General features: G+C 37.2%; 1 protein-coding gene across 1 annotated transcript; it reads right to left on the bottom strand.

The window, feature by feature from the left end:
• Positions 1-6,277: 6,277 nt before the first annotated feature.
• Positions 6,278-11,496, bottom strand: LOC125139405 (interferon-induced GTP-binding protein Mx2-like). Its single transcript, XM_047803278.1, has 14 exons — positions 11,422-11,496; positions 11,196-11,251; positions 10,913-11,109; positions 10,527-10,664; positions 10,183-10,337; positions 9,954-10,092; positions 9,654-9,852; positions 9,489-9,567; positions 8,723-8,845; positions 8,509-8,641; positions 8,086-8,244; positions 7,334-7,410; positions 7,008-7,226; positions 6,278-6,619 (listed from the first exon to the last, which is right to left on the bottom strand). Exons 1-14 carry the CDS (start codon positions 11,446-11,448, stop codon positions 6,395-6,397), a joined length of 1,926 nt encoding a protein of 641 aa, XP_047659234.1. The 5' UTR covers positions 11,449-11,496; the 3' UTR covers positions 6,278-6,394.
• Positions 11,497-20,093: the final 8,597 nt, after the last annotated feature.

Genomic DNA, 20,093 nt, shown 5'->3' with positions numbered 1-20,093 from the left:
CCTCAGATGTGACTTCTGCCAAGAATTCCTTCTACAAGGAAAAGCTTGAAGCTTCCTCACATGACCCTCGGAAATTCCACAACATCATCTCTTCTCTGCTCAACCCCCCAGCTCCACCTTCTTCACCCTCCCTGACTGCAGAAGACTTTGCTTCTTTCTACCAGGAGAAGATTGAGGAAATCTGCCGGACCTTCACTTCAGCCCCGACTGCACTTACATCTCAGAGTATGGATTCCCCTACACCTTCGTTGTCACATTTTTCAACTGTGGCAGCAGAAGAGATTTTACAACTCATCCAGTCCTGCAATCCTACCACCTGCCCATTGGATCCACTCCCTACCACTATGCTCCAGACCATCTCACAAGACCTCTTGCCCTTCATTTCCACTATCGTCAATAGATCCATAGCATCTGGTCAGGTACCAACTACTTTCAAGAGAGCAAGGGTTATTCCCATCCTAAAGAAACCTGCTCTGGATCCATCAGACATCAGTAACTACAGACCGGTATCACTTCTCTCATTTCTTTCAAAAATTCTTGAACGCATTGTCTATAATCAACTGTCTGTCTATCTCTCACAGAACAACCTCCAAGATCCCAAACAGTCTGGCTTTAAAGCAGCTCACTCTACAGAGACAGCCCTTTTGGATGTCTCTGAGAAGCTACATACTGCTAGATCAGCCAAACTATCATCCGTCCTTATCCTCCTTGACCTTTCAGCAGCGTTTGATACGGTCAACCACAAGACTCTCTTATCCTCCCTCAAGAGTCTTGGGATTTGCGGATCAGCTTGGGAATGGTTTGCCTCCTACCTGGAAGGACGCTCATATCAAGTAACATGGAGGGGAGTGACATCTGCTCCACGCAGACTCTCCACTGGCGTCCCACAGGGCTCAGTACTTGGTCCTCTTCTTTTCTCCTTGTATACTCACTCTCTTGGTGAAGTTATTTCATCACATGGGTTCTCTTACCACTGCTATGCTGATGATACACAACTTATCTTCTCTTTCCCACCCTCAGATGCCACAGCTTCTGACCGGATCTCAGCATGTCTGGCAGAAATTTCATCATGGATGACTGCTCATCAGTTAAAGCTCAATCCTAGCAAAACTGAACTGCTGTTCATCCCAGGTGATTCATCCCCAGGTCACGATCTTGCTATATCCTTGCACAACGATCTGATCTCCCCTTCAGCCACAGCTCGCAACCTTGGGGTAACCATGGACAATCAACTGTCCTTTTCCTCTCATGTTGCAAATGTGACTCGCTCATGTCGGTTTCTTCTCTACAACATTAGAAGGATTCGGCCATTTTTGTCCACACAGACTGCCCAGGTACTTGTTCAGTCTCTTGTCATTTCTAGACTGGATTACTGCAATGCACTGCTGGCAGGTCTACCTATGAACGCAATCCGTCCTCTGCAAATGATCCAAAATGCAGCTGCCCGGCTTGTTTTCAACCTGCCAAAGTTCGCGCATACCACCCCGCTACTGCGATCCCTCCACTGGCTTCCGGTAGCTGCACGCATCCGGTTCAAAACACTGATGCTGGCCTACAAAGCCAAAAATGGACCAGCCCCCTCTTACCTCAAAGCCCTCATCATTCCTCGCACTGCACCCCGCAACCTCCGATCTACCAGCACTGCTCGACTGGTTCCACCATCTCTCAGGGTAAGAGGCAAGTATACTACAAGACTCTTCTCTGTACTGGCACCAAGGTGGTGGAATGAACTTCCCATAGAGGTCCGGACAGCCGAGTCACTGGCTATTTTCAAGCGGCGGTTGAAGACCTACTTATTCAGGAAGCACTTCAACTAGCACTTCTTTCCTTATCTTTTGCATTTAAAAAAAAAAAAAAAAAAAAAAAAAAAAAAAAAAAAAAAAAAACCTTTGACACTTTTTCATTGTAACTTTGAACAAATGTTTTAAACTCATGGTATCTTAAGTATGTAACCTAGTGAACCAGCATTAATGTATTCAGTGTTAGAGATTTAAGCACTTATGTACGTCGCTCTGGATAAGGGCGTCTGCCAAATGCTGTAAATGTAAATGTAAATGAAACATGGTGGTGGAACGAGGAACTACAGGACAGCATTCAGAGAAAAAGGCTAGCTAAAAGAAGTGGGATGTAGAAAGGACTAAATAAAGTAGACAGGACTACAAGGAATCACAGCACAGAGTGAAGAGGGATGTGGCAAAGGCCATACCGAAAGCTTACGATGAGTTGTATGCCAGGTTAGACACAAGGGATGGGAGAAGGACTTGTACAGATTAGCGCAACAGAGAGACAGAGATGGGAAGGCTGTACAACAGATAAGGGTGAATAAAGATAGAGATGTAGACGTAGAGAGGTACTGATAGGTGAGGAGAGTGTGCAGAGAGGATGAAAGAAATATTTTGAGGAGCTAATGAATGAGGAAAATGTAGGGAGGGAAGAGGTGAATATTGTAAAGCAAAAAATGCTAAAGATTAGAAAGGATGAGGTGAGAGAGGCTCTGAAGCGAATTAAGAGTGGAAAGGCTGTTTGTCCATATGACATACTTTTGAAGGTATGGAAGTGTCTAGGAGATACAGAGTGAAGGGTAAAATGCAAGGGTGAAGTGCAGAGCTATAGCAACTACAGAGGTGTAAAGTTGATGATCCACACAAAGAAGCTATGGGAAAGAATAGGAAAGGTGTACAAGACAGTAGTGAGACCACCTATGCTGCAGTTAGACACTGTTGCATTGAGGAAAATACATGAGATAGAGACAGAGGTAGCAGAGATAATGAGGTTCTCTTTAGGAGTGACAAGGATGGACAGGATTAGGAACAAGCATATCAGAGGGACAGCTCTGGTTGGCTGTTTTGGGGACAAGGTCAGAGAGGATAGATTGAGATGGTTTAGACATGTACAGAGCAGGGAGAGTACTTATATTGGTAGAAGGATATTGGAGATGGAGCTTCCAGGTAAGAGGTCAAGAGGAAAGCCAAAGAGGAGATATATGGATGTCTTAAAAGAGGACATGAAGGTAATTAGTAAGACAGTATAGGATGCAGAGGATAGAGCTACTTGGAAACTGGTGATTTGCTGTGGTGACTTAAGGATTCCTTTAAGTGAAACGATTTTTGTCATAGGGCTCTAAATATATGGTGTGCTCTGTAGTTTATAACCAAAATGCTATTGGAAAAAAACGTTCTTTATTGTTACTGTAAGATAATAGCTGATATCCATTCATTGCTTAGGCTGAGCAAATTTATTAATTTGCAATCATGTGTGTTTGCCTGTTCAGGAACGACAGAAAGAATGACATTCCAGCTAAAGTCTGAAAGGGAAAAAGCCTGTAGTTAGAAATAAAGCCTGTGTTAATGCAATTAATAAAATGTAGCCTAATTAATTTGATTAATAATTAATAATTAAAACAAAAGAATAACCTTTTGTTTCATTAAGAAATTAATATATAAATGTTCATTCAAAAGCAGCTTCCATTCAGTGTATGTTATGTACAGATTACTCTAACTGCACTGAATGCATTGTTGAAAAAAGAACCATCCATTATCATTATACTGAAAACTAAGAATACATACCCACCCAAATAAATCTTCTATTCATGAACATTTTTTTTTCAATTTATTTGTATAGTGAGCAAAGCAGCTTTACAGAAGTGTAGAAACAGAAAACAATAAGTAAATAAATACATACATATAATGTTTAAAATGAATTTAAAAATATTATATTAAAATTGTGTATATATCATCAATCCCTAATGAGCAAGCCGGACGCAAAGGTGGCAAGGAAAAACTCCCTGAGATAATATGAGGAAGAATCCTTGTGAGGAAACAGTTCCTTTTTTACTCAAACTATTTCAAATATGTCCCATCTTAAATTTTCAGAATATTGCATTTTCTTTGGTATCTTTTTTTAAATAGCTATACTCTGGTCTTTTCATTTCAATTCAATATATTTGTACATCACTTTTAACAATGGACATTTATATAAAAAACAGCTTTACAGAAAAAAAATGGAATAAAAATTATAATTAAATTCATCATCGTCCTAGGATAGCTATGACAGTATTCCACATTTTCTTGTATAAGTTATCATGCATAATTCAATAAGTTATCAATCATAATTCCTGGACTCTTATAAACTTCTGAACTTCTTAAAAGTTTAAAATGAATAGAATTAAACATGCATTATAATCCCAAAACTCCCAGATTGCATACATTTGACCTGTTGAATTAAATGCTGCATACTGTGAATACTGAACGTATTTTAATATTGTTTATGTATAATTCATCCACAATAAAAAAATAAATTGACAGATTTAGAATATAACCATACAAATAAATCTTCTATTCATGATGTTTTTTTAATTATTTGTATAGCGACAATTCACATTGTCTCAAAGTATAGAAACAGAAAAAATAAATAAAAGAATAAAATAAATAAATAAATAAATACATACATTTATAGTTTAAAATTAATTTAAAAATATAATTTTCAAATACTATATTTATCTCTAACAATCTATCCCTAATGATCAAGTCAGAGGTGATGGTGGCAAGAAAAAACTCCCTGAGATGATAGGAGAAAGAAACCTTGAGAGGAACCAGGATCAGAAGGGAACCTCATCCTCATTTGGGTGACACTAGACAGAAAAACAGTTCCTTTCTTTATCCATACTCTTTCCATTATTTTGGTGCAAAAGGAAATTTGTCTCATCTTAAATTTTGAAATTTAAGATGAGACAAATCTCTGAAATTTTTTTAATAGCTATAATCTGCAATGCAATTTTACAGAAAGAAAAAACATAGAATAAAATTTTTAATTAAATTCATCATAGTCCTAGGCTAAATATGACAGTATTCCACATTTTCTTGTATAGGTTATCATGCATATCATAATTCCTGAACTCTTATAAGCTTAACATGAATACAATAAAACATGCGTTATAATCCTAAAACCCTCAGATTGCATATATTTGACCTGTTGAATAAAATGCTGCATATTGTGCATACTGAGTGTATGTTAATATTGCCTTGGTATAATGTATCCACGATAAAAAAAATTTAGACAGCAAGTATTGATTTGAAATTGATTTGAAATAAATGTAGTTCAAATATGTCTTTTTATAATTTGTATTCTATGATTGTTCTTTTGTACTGATTCAATATCCATTTTGAATTGCCATGTTGCAGTTGTTGTCTAAGTTTAATTTTATATTATACATAAATACATCATTTAAGGAATAAGAAAAAGTCGGAAAGCATTTATGAGCACTCAACAATTTTGTCGAGTTCTTTATGGTTATTATCAGAACAGCTATAATACAGTAATAAATCGAGATACGAGTTTAATTCCTTCCGTGACCTTGCTCGTATCTCAAATTGCTCATATCTCAACGCAATATTCCCCATTTAAATTAATTGAAATCCCATTAATCTGTTCCAGCTCGCAAAATTCCACTCCAGCTATACAGTACCTGTATTTATAAATGACAAATATTGCATAAAAACATACAGTAATAAAAGAGAATGTTAAAAAAATAAACTGGTACTTCACGGAAGATGCACACGGAGGGAGGAGTAAACAGGCGGAGGAGTAAAGAGGAATTACACTTTCACTTTCGTTCACTTACTCGCTACTGTACACTCTTAATGCTTCTTTACAATTAAATGGAAATTAACTAAACTTCACTAAAATTAACGAAAACTGAAATTCCCTTAACTTAACTGATCTTAATTGCCACAATTTCTGTTTTCTTTACATTAATATTGCTTAATTTTCTTCATCGCTTTTCTCCTCACTTGTTATTGTCTTTTTTGTCACTCTTTCCTCACTAACATCTGCCTGTCGTTTTAATAAAAACCTGTCCGGTCGGCATATCGGATGCGGTGTAGTCGCACAAGCTCAAATTTAACGGATCCAACGCTCAAAATGGATCCAAAAATTACAGATCCGCAGATGGTCGGCACCTCACGCAGCGCCTTTGCGACTCTCTATAGGAAACGAATGACTTCCGTTTTATCGGCCGTCGTTTGTCGTGTGCAGTGGAAAGGCGGCTTTACCCGAGTGAGACGCAGGAAGCTGAGGCGTGGGAAACAGAGCACATGTGGTTGTTCTGGATCTTTGTTTTGGCGGCGGCGGCTCGGATGCTCGTTTCTCAAAAGTTTGCTTGTATCTCAAGGCAAAAATTTGGTCAATCACAACTCGTATCTCAAAAAATTGTATGTCAAAGCACTCGTATCTCGAGGTATCACTGTATTTGGATTCCTTTAAAATCAGTGGTGACAGTCAGTGGAACTACAAGCCAACAGATCTGTAGTATTTAGAATTTATTAATTGAAAGGTTAATCAGGTGCTAAACTTCAAAAAACAATATAAAACCCTGATCTACAGCAGCCCTGTAGCTTCAAATAAAGTTGCTGAGTTTCCCTTGAGCAATGGTAAGACGTTCCATGCGGTTCTGCAGCTCAATGCGATGTCTGCCGATATTCGACTCTTCACGCAAGACATCAGCGATGTTGGCACCATCCATTAAACCCAACATCTCGCTGCACAACAGCTGAGCAGATTCCCTCAGCATGAAGTATCTGATCAACATGGGCACCTGATCAGCCAAGCGCTGCACCACGATCTGTCAGGAGACAGAGAAATCTCTAAGTCATACAATTTCCATGTTTGAAGGTAAATGTCTAATAGATGTATATTTTTCTATATATTTATATTTAGTAGATCTAGTTTACTTTATCAATAGATTTTAGAAGATCATCATTTACTCACAATGACACACAGCATTATTGCACACAATGAATGCAATAAGTATTTATAAGGATTTTCTTAATAATTGCAAATGATCGTAATAATAATAATAATAATAATAATAATAATAATAATAACATTAATAATAATAGTAATAATAATAATCATCATCATCATCATCATCATCATCATTTTGAATGAAGCCAAAATAAAATTTACTTTTAGTTCCTAAATTTTACTTTGAGTTCACTACTAAACTCTACCTCATAATAAGCCTGCAGCATTTCAGGATATTTGGTTCTGCTATCAAATCCAGCAAAGTTGTCTTCTGAAGCTTTCTGTTCCTCAGTACAGTGAACCTCATTCAAGGTTTTGAAATAGATGCTGTCTTGAGTATAGACCAGTTGCTCCATCTCAAACTGCTCCGTGATCCTCGTCTTCACCTTAGCTTCCTGCTTTGACTGAATGTTGTCTATCTTGTTCTGGGATGTTGATTTCAAGTATGTTATTACACGATGACTGGATTGAACTGTTTCTAAAATATTTCACACTTTTAGGATATAAATTCATTAAAGCTTAATATATTTACCAATGCAACAGACTGGAGGTAAGCATAGTGGGGAAAGCAGGTTTTGGACACATCTGAAAACTGTTGCTGAATGGTGTCTGAAACACATGTTTATACATTATATATACAAAAGTACTACATTTATGAATGCCTTCTGTAAAGCTGTGGTAATAATAGTAATAAAACACTTCGGGTTGAAGACTCTTTATTTCGGTGGTAGTAACAGCAGCTCTGCTTTGTATCAGACTGCATCATAGCTTACATTTGATTACTTTTCTATAATAACAATATTCTTTCAATAGTCTTTCATTTCTTTACATAATATACACCATTGTGGTGAATGTTTTAAAGCTTTTCAGAAGCATGTTGTATATGTAATTATTGAATCCTTGTGTACATGCCATAGATGTCTACATGTTCCAGTGTGGGATGGTAAAGATTATATTATTTAATATTTAGTATAAATTATTCTCAAACTTGTTCTTGACAGCTCTTCTACCAGCATATTGTACATTAGTCGAGTGCTAATTACCTGGCTTATATAATTTAGAATTTTTTTCTATCATACAGCAAGCCACTGTATGATAAATCCCTAATTTGCAAATATGACTGGTCTTATTAACGAGCTGTCAGTTACTTTTCTTTGGTTGTGGTATGTTCCATGTACCTTTCAGATAAATTAACTGAGTTAACTTTAGTTGTTTATGTTATTGGCTTACTAAACTTCTTAAAGTTAAAATGGATGTTAAGAAGGTTAAATAGAGAAAGCCTACCTCTGATGACCCTGAGTGTGTCAATAGCTGGTTCTGTTAGCTGGCTCACAAGGTTCTGCACCACAATCTCAAACACCTTGTAGTCACTGAAGCCGGGCAATTCTCGTCCTCTGTGTTTCAGGTCATATTCATTCACCACTTCCTGGACCGTTTTGTGAACTGTATTGGTGGTAAAATTTGTACACAATTCATTTTACCCATGAGTTCCCATCAAAAGGCTTTATTTAATTGGCTAATCTTTGCTGCTCTAGACTAATATTAGCTAAGTTGCATTAGAAGCACTTGTTCCTCTACACCAATGTTCTGTGTATGGAGACATTGTACTTTCAAATAAAATATATCTTGGCATTTAAACATTACTGAAATGTTTTGACATGGCTATGTACTCAGCTGTGTACTTTGACATATGGACTGTGTACTCACATGATGCCTTTGTGTTGTCAAGATGCTCTTTCCACTTTCTGAATTCAGACCGAAGCTCCACAAACAAGTTATCTTTGTTGATCACTTCCCCAGATGCCAAGCGATTAATCCTATCATTAAATTCCGTCAAGGTCTGAAAGAAAAAGTGACCATGAACATGGTTTAGGCAGGCTGCTATTGGGCTATAGGGAACTTAAAAAAGAAAGATACAAACCACAATAAAGAAGGTCTTCCTCTTCTGTGGATCCAGTGGTGGTCCAGCTTCACACTGACTCAGATCTTTTCTCAAGCTCCACAGCTGCTTCTTGAGCTCCTCTGAGATCAGTGGTAATGATTTCTAAAAATAAAATCAAACAGAAAACAACAACCAAAAACAGTGAAATTAGACCAGAAACACTACAATTAATTAACTAATATTTTGTCACACAACCTTTGACAAATATGTCCATTGACAACCAGAACTCTGTAAATGTTGGGACATTTTTTAAATCTGAATAAAATGAAAACTAAAACAACCATGCTGTTGTAATAGCTGCAGTATGTGGTATTGCATAGTCCCGCTGAAATACACCTTTGTAGCCGGGAGGAAATGGCGTCAGTGATTTCAAACAAGAATGTTAAATTTGGAATCGTCTGACCATAGAACACTTGTCCACTTTGAAACAGTCCATTTTAAAATCAGCCCTGGCCCACAGGACATGACAGCACTTCTGGACCATGTTCACATATGGCTTCCTTTTTGCATGATAGAGCTTTAGTTGGCATCTGCAGATGGCATGGTGTATTGCGTTTACCATTCACCCAAATTAACTCAGACCAGAGTCATGCATTTTCACGTGTTTATGTCTGTCAAATGATTGCAGTTAATGGATTACTTTTGTGTCATCTACCAACCGCCCTTGTGATTTTCTGAGCACACCACTCCTAAAATATGCTGAAAAATAATATTAAATAAAATTGTAAAAAGACTGGAAACATACTTTGATGTGATCAACCAGGTCTTGGGTCAGTTTGGTAGCAAGACACTGAATCGTTGCTCTCTCCTCACTCAACAGGCAACTGGCAGTAAGACGATTACAGTAAGTTCCCAGTTACATCTAGTGGGTCATAAATTACAAATGAGGGTCATATGTTAGAAATAATACCTGAAGTATTCATGACGTCTGAAGAATTCCCTTTCTACTCGAGTGGCCTCAGTCAGAGAGATCTTATCATCAATTTGCTTTTGGCTACGACATTTAACAATGACATAGCCTTTGCTTAAAGGAATGACCTGATTTCGGATTATATCCATGATGTTCTTTTCTGTTCCCTTGTCTATAAGGTCTGGCTTTGTAAGAATCGCTGAAAGAATAAAAAAGTAAAAAAGTATAATAATAATAATAATAATAATAATAATAATAATAATAATGTTATTGTTTTTGTTAATGAACTTGATTCTTTACCCAGAGTCCTTTTTCCTTCAGGATCCACTTCCTGTGCCATTTTTAGAGCTTCTGTTGTTGCTATGTCAACGTTACATGGGACCACGACCAAATTTATTGTTTGATCCTTCTCTATATATTTCAGAATGAGATTTTTGATCTATACAAAAATAAGACAAACAGTGTTACAATTTAAATAAAAGGCTGTAGTCTGGTTAAAAAAAAGAGTCAAGTTACAGTTTACACTCACCTGCTCTCCAATGTTTTCAGGTTGATCTTTTATAGGAACTCGGGCAATCCCAGGAAGGTCAATCAGTGTGAGGTCACATACATCAGGGGCCGTGATCTCCAAAGTGATGAGATCATCACAAATTCCAACTCCGTCTCCAGCCAGATCATTCTGGGCTGTTACAGTGATGGAATAAGTGTTATAAAAATTAAACATACATCCTTTCATTTACACAAGGCATTATTAGGACTGAAAGCAAGAACCTGAAGAACCTGAAAGTAAGATTCACCTTTCAGAACCATGAGAAATAAAGTTTATGCTTGTGTTTATCTTTTTATTTTATTATAAAAAGGAATGTTACAAACCTTTCTTAACGAATCCCTCAACCTCTGATGGGTCAGTGAATTCATCACACTTATCTTTGTAAGATATTACGGCTTGCCAGTGAACACCAAATTTTACCTTCCTCAACTTGAGCTCCAGTGGACATCTTGTCACAATACCTAAAGTTGAAAAAGCACATTATACATCAGCTTCTCTTAATGTCATACAGTGAAAGATCACTAACAGTGTGTGTGTGTGTGTGTGTGTGTGTGTGTGTGTGTGTGTGTGTGTGTGTGTGTGTGTGTGTGTGTGTGTGTGTGTGTGTGTGTGTGTGTGTGAAAAGGTGCAAAAAAATAAATCAGGAAAGGGGTGAAACACTTTCACACCACTGCATTTATTATTTGTGATAGAAATAGGGAACACTCACCACTCCCTCTGGGCAATGCCACCCCAGATAGTGCTTCCAACACAGAGCTTTTACCAGAACTCTGATCTCCAATTACAGCAATAGTTGGCAAAGCCAAATCGTTTTCAATACCAATCAGCCTTAAAGAGTCAATCAGATCAATATAAGGGCGAACTCTCTCCTCTAATGGGGTGTGGAAAACCCCTTCCATTGGTTTTCTGTGAATAAAAAAAGGCATTGAGTTTTACATACAGTATGACACTCACACAACTGATGACTGTTTGATCATTCAGTTTATACTGACCTGTTCTGACCACCATGAGCAATGTTTTCATAACTACTTTGTTCACTCTCCATCATCTAGGAAACAAATTCCATTTAACAGAACAGAATTTAATTTTTTTTGCAAATAATAAATGAATAAATGGATAAATAAATAAATAAATAAATAAATAAATAAATAAATAAATAAATAAATAAATAGAGAGAAGGAGAGAGAGAGAGAGAAATGTGGAGATTTAAGACATAACTGGTACAACGAACACGGGTTCCGGCATGGTGGAGTCGGGGTTGGAGGAGGGAGTTTAAGTCGCAGCAGCGGCGACGCGCTGGAAAGCGGCTCAATGAATGGGAATTTAAATGGTCGAGTAATATGGATGACGTAACCGGATTGGTGCGCATCGTGGACTGCTGATTAACAGCTGATGCACGCTTGACGACGTGGCCTGCCAGAACTAACGCGAAGCTTAATTTTACTTACCTGGCTGGGAAGATCAACTTAATGTCACAAGGGAAGGGATGTGAATAAACCGAAAGTGATTCACGTGGCTCTACTTTTGCACGCGCGCGCGCACACACACACACACACACACACACACACACACACACACACACACACACACACACACACAGAGCCGGATTAACGCAAAGGCAAACTAGGCACGTGCCTAGGGCCCGATTGGCGGGATGGGGCCCAGACAGAGGGACAATAAATAAATAAATAAATAAATAAATAAATAAATAAAAAAAATAAAAATAAAAATAAAATAAAATGTACAAATGTCCTATCTAAAATTAATTTCATTATTTATTAATTAAATAAAAATAGTGACGATGTTTATTTAAACCGTAGACTGTATTTATATAGAGGCGCCAGCCAGTTAAGTCGGAGGAGACGTCAGCGGCGGTCAGACGTCAGAGCGGGACAACAAATATAGCAGGCAGGTGTGTTTTGAGTAGTAGGCTGACTTTGAAGATGCTTTCGGGTGCGGGAAAACGTAAAAAGAAAAAAAAATGAAGAAGAACAAAAGAAGAGACAGCGGGGGCTTTGCAAAAGTTTCTGTCGGTCAGCCGTCTGACAGCTGTGAACGCGGTGGAAGATGCGGCGGGAAATGCGGCGGAAGACGCGGTGGAATTTAATTTTATTTTATTTCCAAATAAAAAATGTTTTGAGGGAATCCGGTGTTTATCACATAATTCTTGAAATGTAAGAAGTATTCCATCCATATATAATTCTTTAATAGTCTGAATACCTTTAGTTTTCCATAGTTTAAATCCTCCATCCTTATATTTATTATTAATTTATTGTTAGACAGTTTCTAAATGGTCTTGATGAATGTGAAGGAGTCATGTTTGCCTTCTTGTTTTTAATTACAACATTTATAAATGTTGTAAGCTATTGTATTTTGCAGAAAATCTTAATTACAACATTTATAAATGTTGTAAGCTATTGCATTTTGCAAATCTTAATGAAATGTGTTGATTAAATGTAAACAGAGCAAATAAACTTATTTGCTCTGTTTACATAGTTTACTCCTAGTTGCTACCTATTGGTTATTTGCTGGTACTACTGCCTTAACAATGACACTCCCAATGGATGAGGATAATTTAATAGCATTTAATAGAGCCGTGTAAATTGACGTATAAATAATGAATATCAAAAAATAGTCTGATAGACTGTTTAATATACAACATAAGCAATTTGTAACTAAAGACTGGGCTATGTAAAATGTGAATTAACTTTTATTAGTAACTTTGGTAAGTTTCAGATTTCAATTTTCAATTCATAAATAACATCAATGGAGGGGGGCCCAAAAATGCAGCCTGCCTAGTGTAGTCCATTTATTTAATCCGACTCTGCACACACACACACACACACACACACACACACACACACACACACACACACACACACACACACACACACACACACACACAAACACACACAGAGAGAGATAGAGAGAGAGAGAGATGGATGGAAATCAACAATATGCACGTGTGCAATAAAATAAGAAACCAAAGCGGACACATTGTCAAAAACAGGCCAATTTTATTTAATCTTTGTTCAAAACCTATGACTAACAATTATACAAACAATAAGACCCCTAACCGTAACACTTTATAATAACCTTTAGCACAGTTGAACTGAAAGTGTTATAACATTCTGTAAGCATTCTAATTTACATTATCTAATGATCTTTTAATCATTTTATGATTTACCATTAATGAGTTAAATGAGTTTATGCTAGTAATATAAATAACTTTAAATATGATAATGTACTCATTAATGTTTAATAATTTATTGAATATCATATAATGATTAATAGATGGTTAGATAATGTAAATTAAATTACACCTAAAGAATTATTGCCCTTTCAATCTTTTTAAATCTTATTAAACTGTTATGAATTATATTCATTAATAATATTCATTCATATTAAGTCATAGATCATTTTAATGTCCTTAAATATGTACTATCATCTTTGCTCCACTCCAGCCCAAAACATGGTCATGAAAAAACCCACATTAAGAGCAACTTACAATATCTCTGTAGTCTAAGTACAGTAAGTGCTTTAAATTGTATATAAAATGGGTAGCATTTTTGAACAACAAAACATTTCCTATGATAATATTGAAATTTCCCATTTTCTAATTTTTTACACTTTTAAGCTGAGATAGATGAGGAAGTATAAGTTGAGGTGTAGCTTCAGGTGCTGGATCTTGAGCACTGATGCTTGAAATAAAAGTTTTAATGCAACCATTAAAATGAAATAAAAGTTTCAATGCAACCATAGGTTTTAACTCTTAGGTCTATCTAATGAAGTACTGAAGTCATTTTTTTCGTGTAATTAATCATTAATTCTATCAATAATTTACATATACATAGTGTGGAATTACATTATTTTTTTGTTTTGCAATTTAACTCAATTTAATGGCTCTCACATAACTTTTTTCATATATTTCTTACATTATAAAGATGATTCAATATTTTATATCCAGTTGTTTGATTTTAGAAGTAGCCAACCGTGAACAATGTATGCAGGGCCCCCATCAATGAACCGGATGAGTGGAGGGTGTTAGGACAGCATGTACTGTATCATGGCTTCTCTCTCAGGTCCAGTCAGGTGGTAGAGGTGGCCACAGTTAGAAGTGGCTCCGGGCAGGAGATCTATGGCAGAAAGGGAGGAGGGTCTGGTCTTGCTGAAGATAATTTTCAGGTTGTGGAAGTCCAGAGGCACAGAACTGAGAACCGGTGGGGGATCCTCGGCGACTGGATGCTGAGCCTGGTGTTCCGAGTCTAGGCATTAAATGTGGCAGTGGATGTGGCAGTCCAGGTGGGGATTGTGTTTCTGAAGCCAGGGAAATCTGAGCTTTATGGGTGCTTGAAGCGATGGAATAATAAATGTTATCCACTCATGGTGATATTCTGCAATTGTTAGATGTACAGTTTGTGTGTGACATGAGACTTTATGCAAGACATGGCCATCCAGTGCCAAAATGGCAGAAGGAAAGCCCAGTGGTCTCGCCTTCTGCCAAGTGGTCTTCGCCTTAAGCGCCGCTGCCACAACAGTCTGCACTCTCTCCTCCGCCAACTCGGTCCCCTGCCAATTTGAATTGTGATGCCCAAAATATTTGACAGCCCAGCAGAGTTACATCAAGGTTTCCTGTGCCAGTGCGAATTTTTTTTCCCACCAGCCGGATACATATTGGGATGAGAGTATGTGCCTCTCTCATTTCACTCCTTACAGGCAAAGCCTTGGATTGGGCCTCTGCAGTCTGGGACTGTGACTCCAAGTTGAGGTTTTCATTTTCTTATTTTGCCAATCAGATTAAAGAGGTTTTAAAATATCGTGTGGGGGTAGAGACATTTTAGCCCGAGTATTGCAACTATGCCAAGGAACCAAAACAGCCATTATGATTAAGCAATAAAATTCCAAACACTCGCTGCTCAAAGCGGGTGGAACGAAACTTCCCCGCAAGCATTTTATTATTGTGGTCAATCTGGTCACAGATGCATCATATGCCAAGAGAAACCCTTTCAGGCAAATATTAAAGTTGGTTGGTCTTCCAATAATAATTTCACTATACTTGCTCAATTACATCTTGCTCATGAAACATACAGTGTTCCAGCTATAGTTGACTCCAAAGCCTGTGTTAACCTGATTGATCTTCACCTTGTTGAACAACTGTGGCTAACTACATTACCATGTATGACCCCACTCTGTGTCACTGCTGTGAACAACCAGCCCATTGTCTTCCTCCAAATTGGACCATTTCACCACACCCACTGGTACTCCAACTGTCTTATCTACTGCATAGAGGACCCACTGGTATGCCCCTGTCTAACCACCTCTGTGGAAAGCCAGCCCACCAAAAGAATTCCAACTGAGTATAAGGATTTCTAGGAGAATTTTGATTAAAAAAGGAGCCACGAGATTACCCCCACATTGCTCAGAGGATTGTGCCATTGAACTCCTGATCAACCATATGCTCTGGAAATGCTGAGTATACAGAATCCTTATCTATCCCCAAAAATAAAGCTATGAAGGAACATATCAATGAAGTGTTAGCGGCTGCATATATTCGCCCCCCCCTCCCCTGCAGCAGCGGAATTTGCAGCAAGGTAAGGCAGTTACAAAGTGGCCATTAACGGTCACGATCAAAGAATTCCAATGTTTCCTGGGTTTTGCTAACTTTTATCATCACTTTATCAGGAATTATAGCTCCATTGTCAGTCCTATCACCTCCCTTCCATGGGGGAATCCAAAACCTATCCATTTTATGATGAAGACTCTAATTCAGCCTTTCAAAAGCTAAAAACTTGCTTCACAACTGCTCCTATCTTGAAACACCCTGATCCTAATGGCAAACCTAGGAAACTATACCCCTGTGCCTTATACTCCTGGAAATTATTGCCAGAAGAAGGCAATTATGATGTTGGCAATAGGGAACTCCTGTCCATCAAGTCTCTAGAAGAATGGGGACATTGGCATTCTAGTGGTGTGGAGCCCACATCACTAGAATGCTCTCCTTCTCAGTATGCTCTTACCCAATTACATCAGAACTCCAATTATGGCAGAATTACTCCTGAACATCAACATCAGCCTTACATCTAGCTACCACCCTCAATCTATTGGACAGCTGGAAAGGCTCAACTAGGAAATGAAGGCAAGTGAAGAGTTTGCGAGGTCCTATACTGGCCAGTCATGAGTTCTGATATTGAGCAAATGGTGAAGAATTGCGGCAAGTGAGCGGACTTTCAAAGCCGGTTACCTAGACAACCACTCAAACCAAAAGACACACCTGATCTTCCATTCGAAGAAGTAGCTTCTGACCTGTTTGAGTTTAAAGGAAACCATTATGTTCTTCTGGTGGATTACTACTCAAAATTCATCGAAGTGGAGAAGCTGAAGGGCTTACATTGTCATGCTGTAATAGAAAAGCTCAAGGCTCAATTCAGCAGACATGGAATCCCAATTATCCTTCGAACAGACAATGGTCCACAATATTCAGCGGATGAGTTTAAGTATTTCTGTCAAAATTATGGAATCATTCACAAAACATCATCCCCACATACGCCACCCTCTAATGGTGAGGCAGAGCACGCAGTCCAGACTGTTAAGAAACAGTTGGGCCCTCGCATATTTTTTTTATTGCTATACGGTGCCTCCCAGAAAACAATGCACGGTGGGCAAGTGCATCAAGTGGGAAAATATCAGTGAACTATTTTATGTTGTTACTGACCCATTTGGGGACTGTAGGTAAATGAAACCCCAAATTTTAGACAAACGGGAGCGCTAGTGAGCCACTTAAGAGACAGACACACCTTTGTCCGACCTTTTTGTCCACAAGTAAACAGCCGAGGAATGTGATGTATGTGTCAAATTTCGAGTTAATCTAAGCACGCCAAAAGCCTTAAATATGCCTGAAATAAAAGTAAACTTTGACACGATGCCATGGCAACAGTGTTTGAGATATCAAAAATCCCTTCGCAATTTCGCATTAGATTCAATCGCATGAATCCTCTAGGAGGAGTATTTAAAAGTTCATTGCATGCAACTGTCAAAAAAATCCACCTTTGTGACTGACACACTTCCTGGCGCCTGTTGGTGGCGCTATACCGGGACTCACAATAAGCACATCGATGTGATCGGAATCCTTGGCCGAACATACACACCGTGTGTCATCACAATAAGATATTTTTTGCTTTAGATAGTAATTTCCTGTTTCTCTGAATTCGCCATAACTTAGTCGCCTCGCTATGGCAGCACCGTTCGAGATATCAAAAATCCCTTCACAATTTAGCAAGTGCAATGTCTCGTCATCATGCCCACTGCTCCGGGTGTGTGTTCACTGCTGTGTGTGTGCACTTTGGATGGGTTAAATGCAGAGAACGAATTCGGAGTATGGGTGTGTATATATATATATATATATATATACATATATATACATGTATATATATATATATAAACAGCAAGTCATATTATACATTTTTAATTAACATAAGATAAAAAAAAATCAAAACCCTCTCAGGCATAATGTCATTAAATATGTCCTTAAGTGAAGTAACTTGATAAAAGAGCATTCTGCTTGTTTTAAGTCCAGGACAATCTAATAAAATATGTTTGACAGATAAGGAAATCATACAAAACATACATAAAGTTGGGTCTTCACCTTTAAGCAACAACAAAAAAAAGCATGAGATTAAAAGCAATTTTTAATGTCTTTTATTCTTTATCCTTTTTTTTGTCTTTAATGTCTTCAGAATATACAAACATTGTCGGTTTTCCTAACTGTCAAAAACTAATGGGTAACTAGCATGGATTAGCTGCGGTCATTAACCAAGGACTAAAACAAACCAACGTAACAAGAAATATAATTTTCTAACATTGAATATCATAAAACACGTTCGCACTTGTGAAATGTAATCCATTGCTGTCTGTTTTTTTTTTATATTTCTTTCGTTTGAACATCCAAACGCAGCACAGAAGTCCGGCATCGTGCATGAATTTAAAGTACAAGCGCACTGCACAAAGATGGCGGCGGTTTTGACGCATTTTTAGGACCCCAAGGCGACATCTATGTGCCGTACCGAGTAAAGGACCGAGCATGTCTTATTACTGAATCTGTGTGTCAGTCGCATTACTTTACAGTTTTGTTATTTATTTCAGATATCCTTGTGATATATTCAGTTTGTGCTGGTCTGAATTAAATAAAATAGTGTTTAAAAAGTAAATTGTGTTTAAGTCAGTTGTGTATTTGCATAGACCCATGGGCGTTGGAACCATTATATGTGGGTGGGACAGGACACACCCACTTTTTTATTTGCTTCCGACGCCCATGTACAGACCATAACGCATAAAAGGTCATTAATGGGAATATTAAAAAACGTTCTTTAAAAAAGTTACTAAAAATCTACTTTTAACAGTAATGCATTACTTTTTGGTGTAAGTAATCAACAAAGTCATTGAGTTACTTTTTGAATGAAGTAACTGTAACTAGTTACTATTTCTTAGTAACTAGCGCAACACTGCACATTACTAATTTAACATGTACTAATTTAAAGATCCTCTAGCATTGCTTGACTGGTCCCACCATCTCAGTGTACAATGTGTTTCAGCATTGTCCCTCTAGAGAAATGATGGGGTGTGGTTTTAATTTGGGATCTTGTTCTGAGGCTATAAAAATGGTATCAGTCAGTGTTGTATAAAGTACTAGAAAGCAATACTTCAGTAAAAGTACAAGTATCGTACTAGAAAAAGACTTTGGTAGAAGTGAAAGTCACCTTTTAGAATATTACTCAAGTAAAAGTCTTAAAGTATCTGATATACATACATACATACATACATATATATATATATATATATATATATATATATATATATATATATATATATATATATATATATATATATATATATATATATTGTACTTAAGTATCAAAATTCATTTTCTGATATTTAATGTACTTAAGTATTTGAAGTAAAAGTAAAAAGTAAAATTTCAGTGATTTTCGGTAGGCATAAGAGCAGGGGCGGTTCTAGGGTTTCATCTTTAGGGGTTTTATCCCTCAGTGAGAATTAAAAACACGAGGAGTTTTATATTATATATTATATACATAGTAAGCCAAAGGGTATGGTATTATTTAATGGCAAAAGTGGACACCAAAATTTTATGCATGATGCCAGTCTTGAATCAGATCAGTTCATGTATGTGTGCATTCTCAGTGAGTCCAATGAATGCAGTCATTAATAAACAAATATTCACAAGACAAAGACCAAATCAATAAATGTTATTTTTATTTAGTATTGAATGGATTGTTTGCATTAATATTTTGTTTGTGCTACAACTCTGGTAATAAGAATAGTGAAATTCACTGCTTTTGGTTGCCGTCTTTGCGGTTTTCCGCCGATTAACGTTATATATAAACGCCTGCAGCTCTGACTGCGCGTGCACGCTGCGCGTGCCTGTGCTTCACCGTAGAGCGTGCGGAGCTGCGTAATGCAATCTAGGATTCACCAAACCTCGCTAATTGCAGTGGCACACATTTCTTCTGATTTTATTTTGTAGTAACGAGTAACGAAGTTGCTTAGTGGAAATATAACGGAGTAAAAGTATACATTTTATCTGGGAAATGTAGTGGAGTAAAAGTGAAAGTTGACATAAATTTAAATAGCAAAGTAAAGTACAGATACGTGAAATTTCTACTTAAGTACAGTAACGAAGTGTTTGTACTTCGTTACATTACAACACTGGTATCAGTGACATCATATAGGAGTTCCCCTATCTAGAAGTGTTGTCAATGCCGACAAACTCTTTAACTAGTGTAAATCGACAGCTAACTGGTGTCATACTTAATATGTATTTGTTTTAACTAGAATAGTAGCAATATTTAATCTATATTAAAATATGTAATTGGTAC

This window comes from Tachysurus fulvidraco, chromosome 18 (assembly GCF_022655615.1).
Source record: "Tachysurus fulvidraco isolate hzauxx_2018 chromosome 18, HZAU_PFXX_2.0, whole genome shotgun sequence".
Taxonomy (NCBI): Eukaryota; Metazoa; Chordata; class Actinopteri; order Siluriformes; family Bagridae; genus Tachysurus; species Tachysurus fulvidraco.
This window is presented reverse-complemented; position numbering and strand designations above follow the sequence as displayed.

Bases quoted from the DNA above. Each gene is read 5' to 3' on its own strand.
- LOC125139405 (XM_047803278.1), bottom strand. From the start codon at position 11,448: ATGCCGGAACCCGTGTTCGTTGTACCA. The intron at 9,853-9,953 runs GTAAAGAATCAA...TTATTCTTTCAG, and splicing joins TGAAGGAAAAAGGACTCTGG to CGATTCTTACAAAGCCAGAC. The intron at 8,245-8,508 runs GTGAGTACACAG...CCACCAATACAG, and splicing joins TGACAACACAAAGGCATCAT to TTCACAAAACGGTCCAGGAA.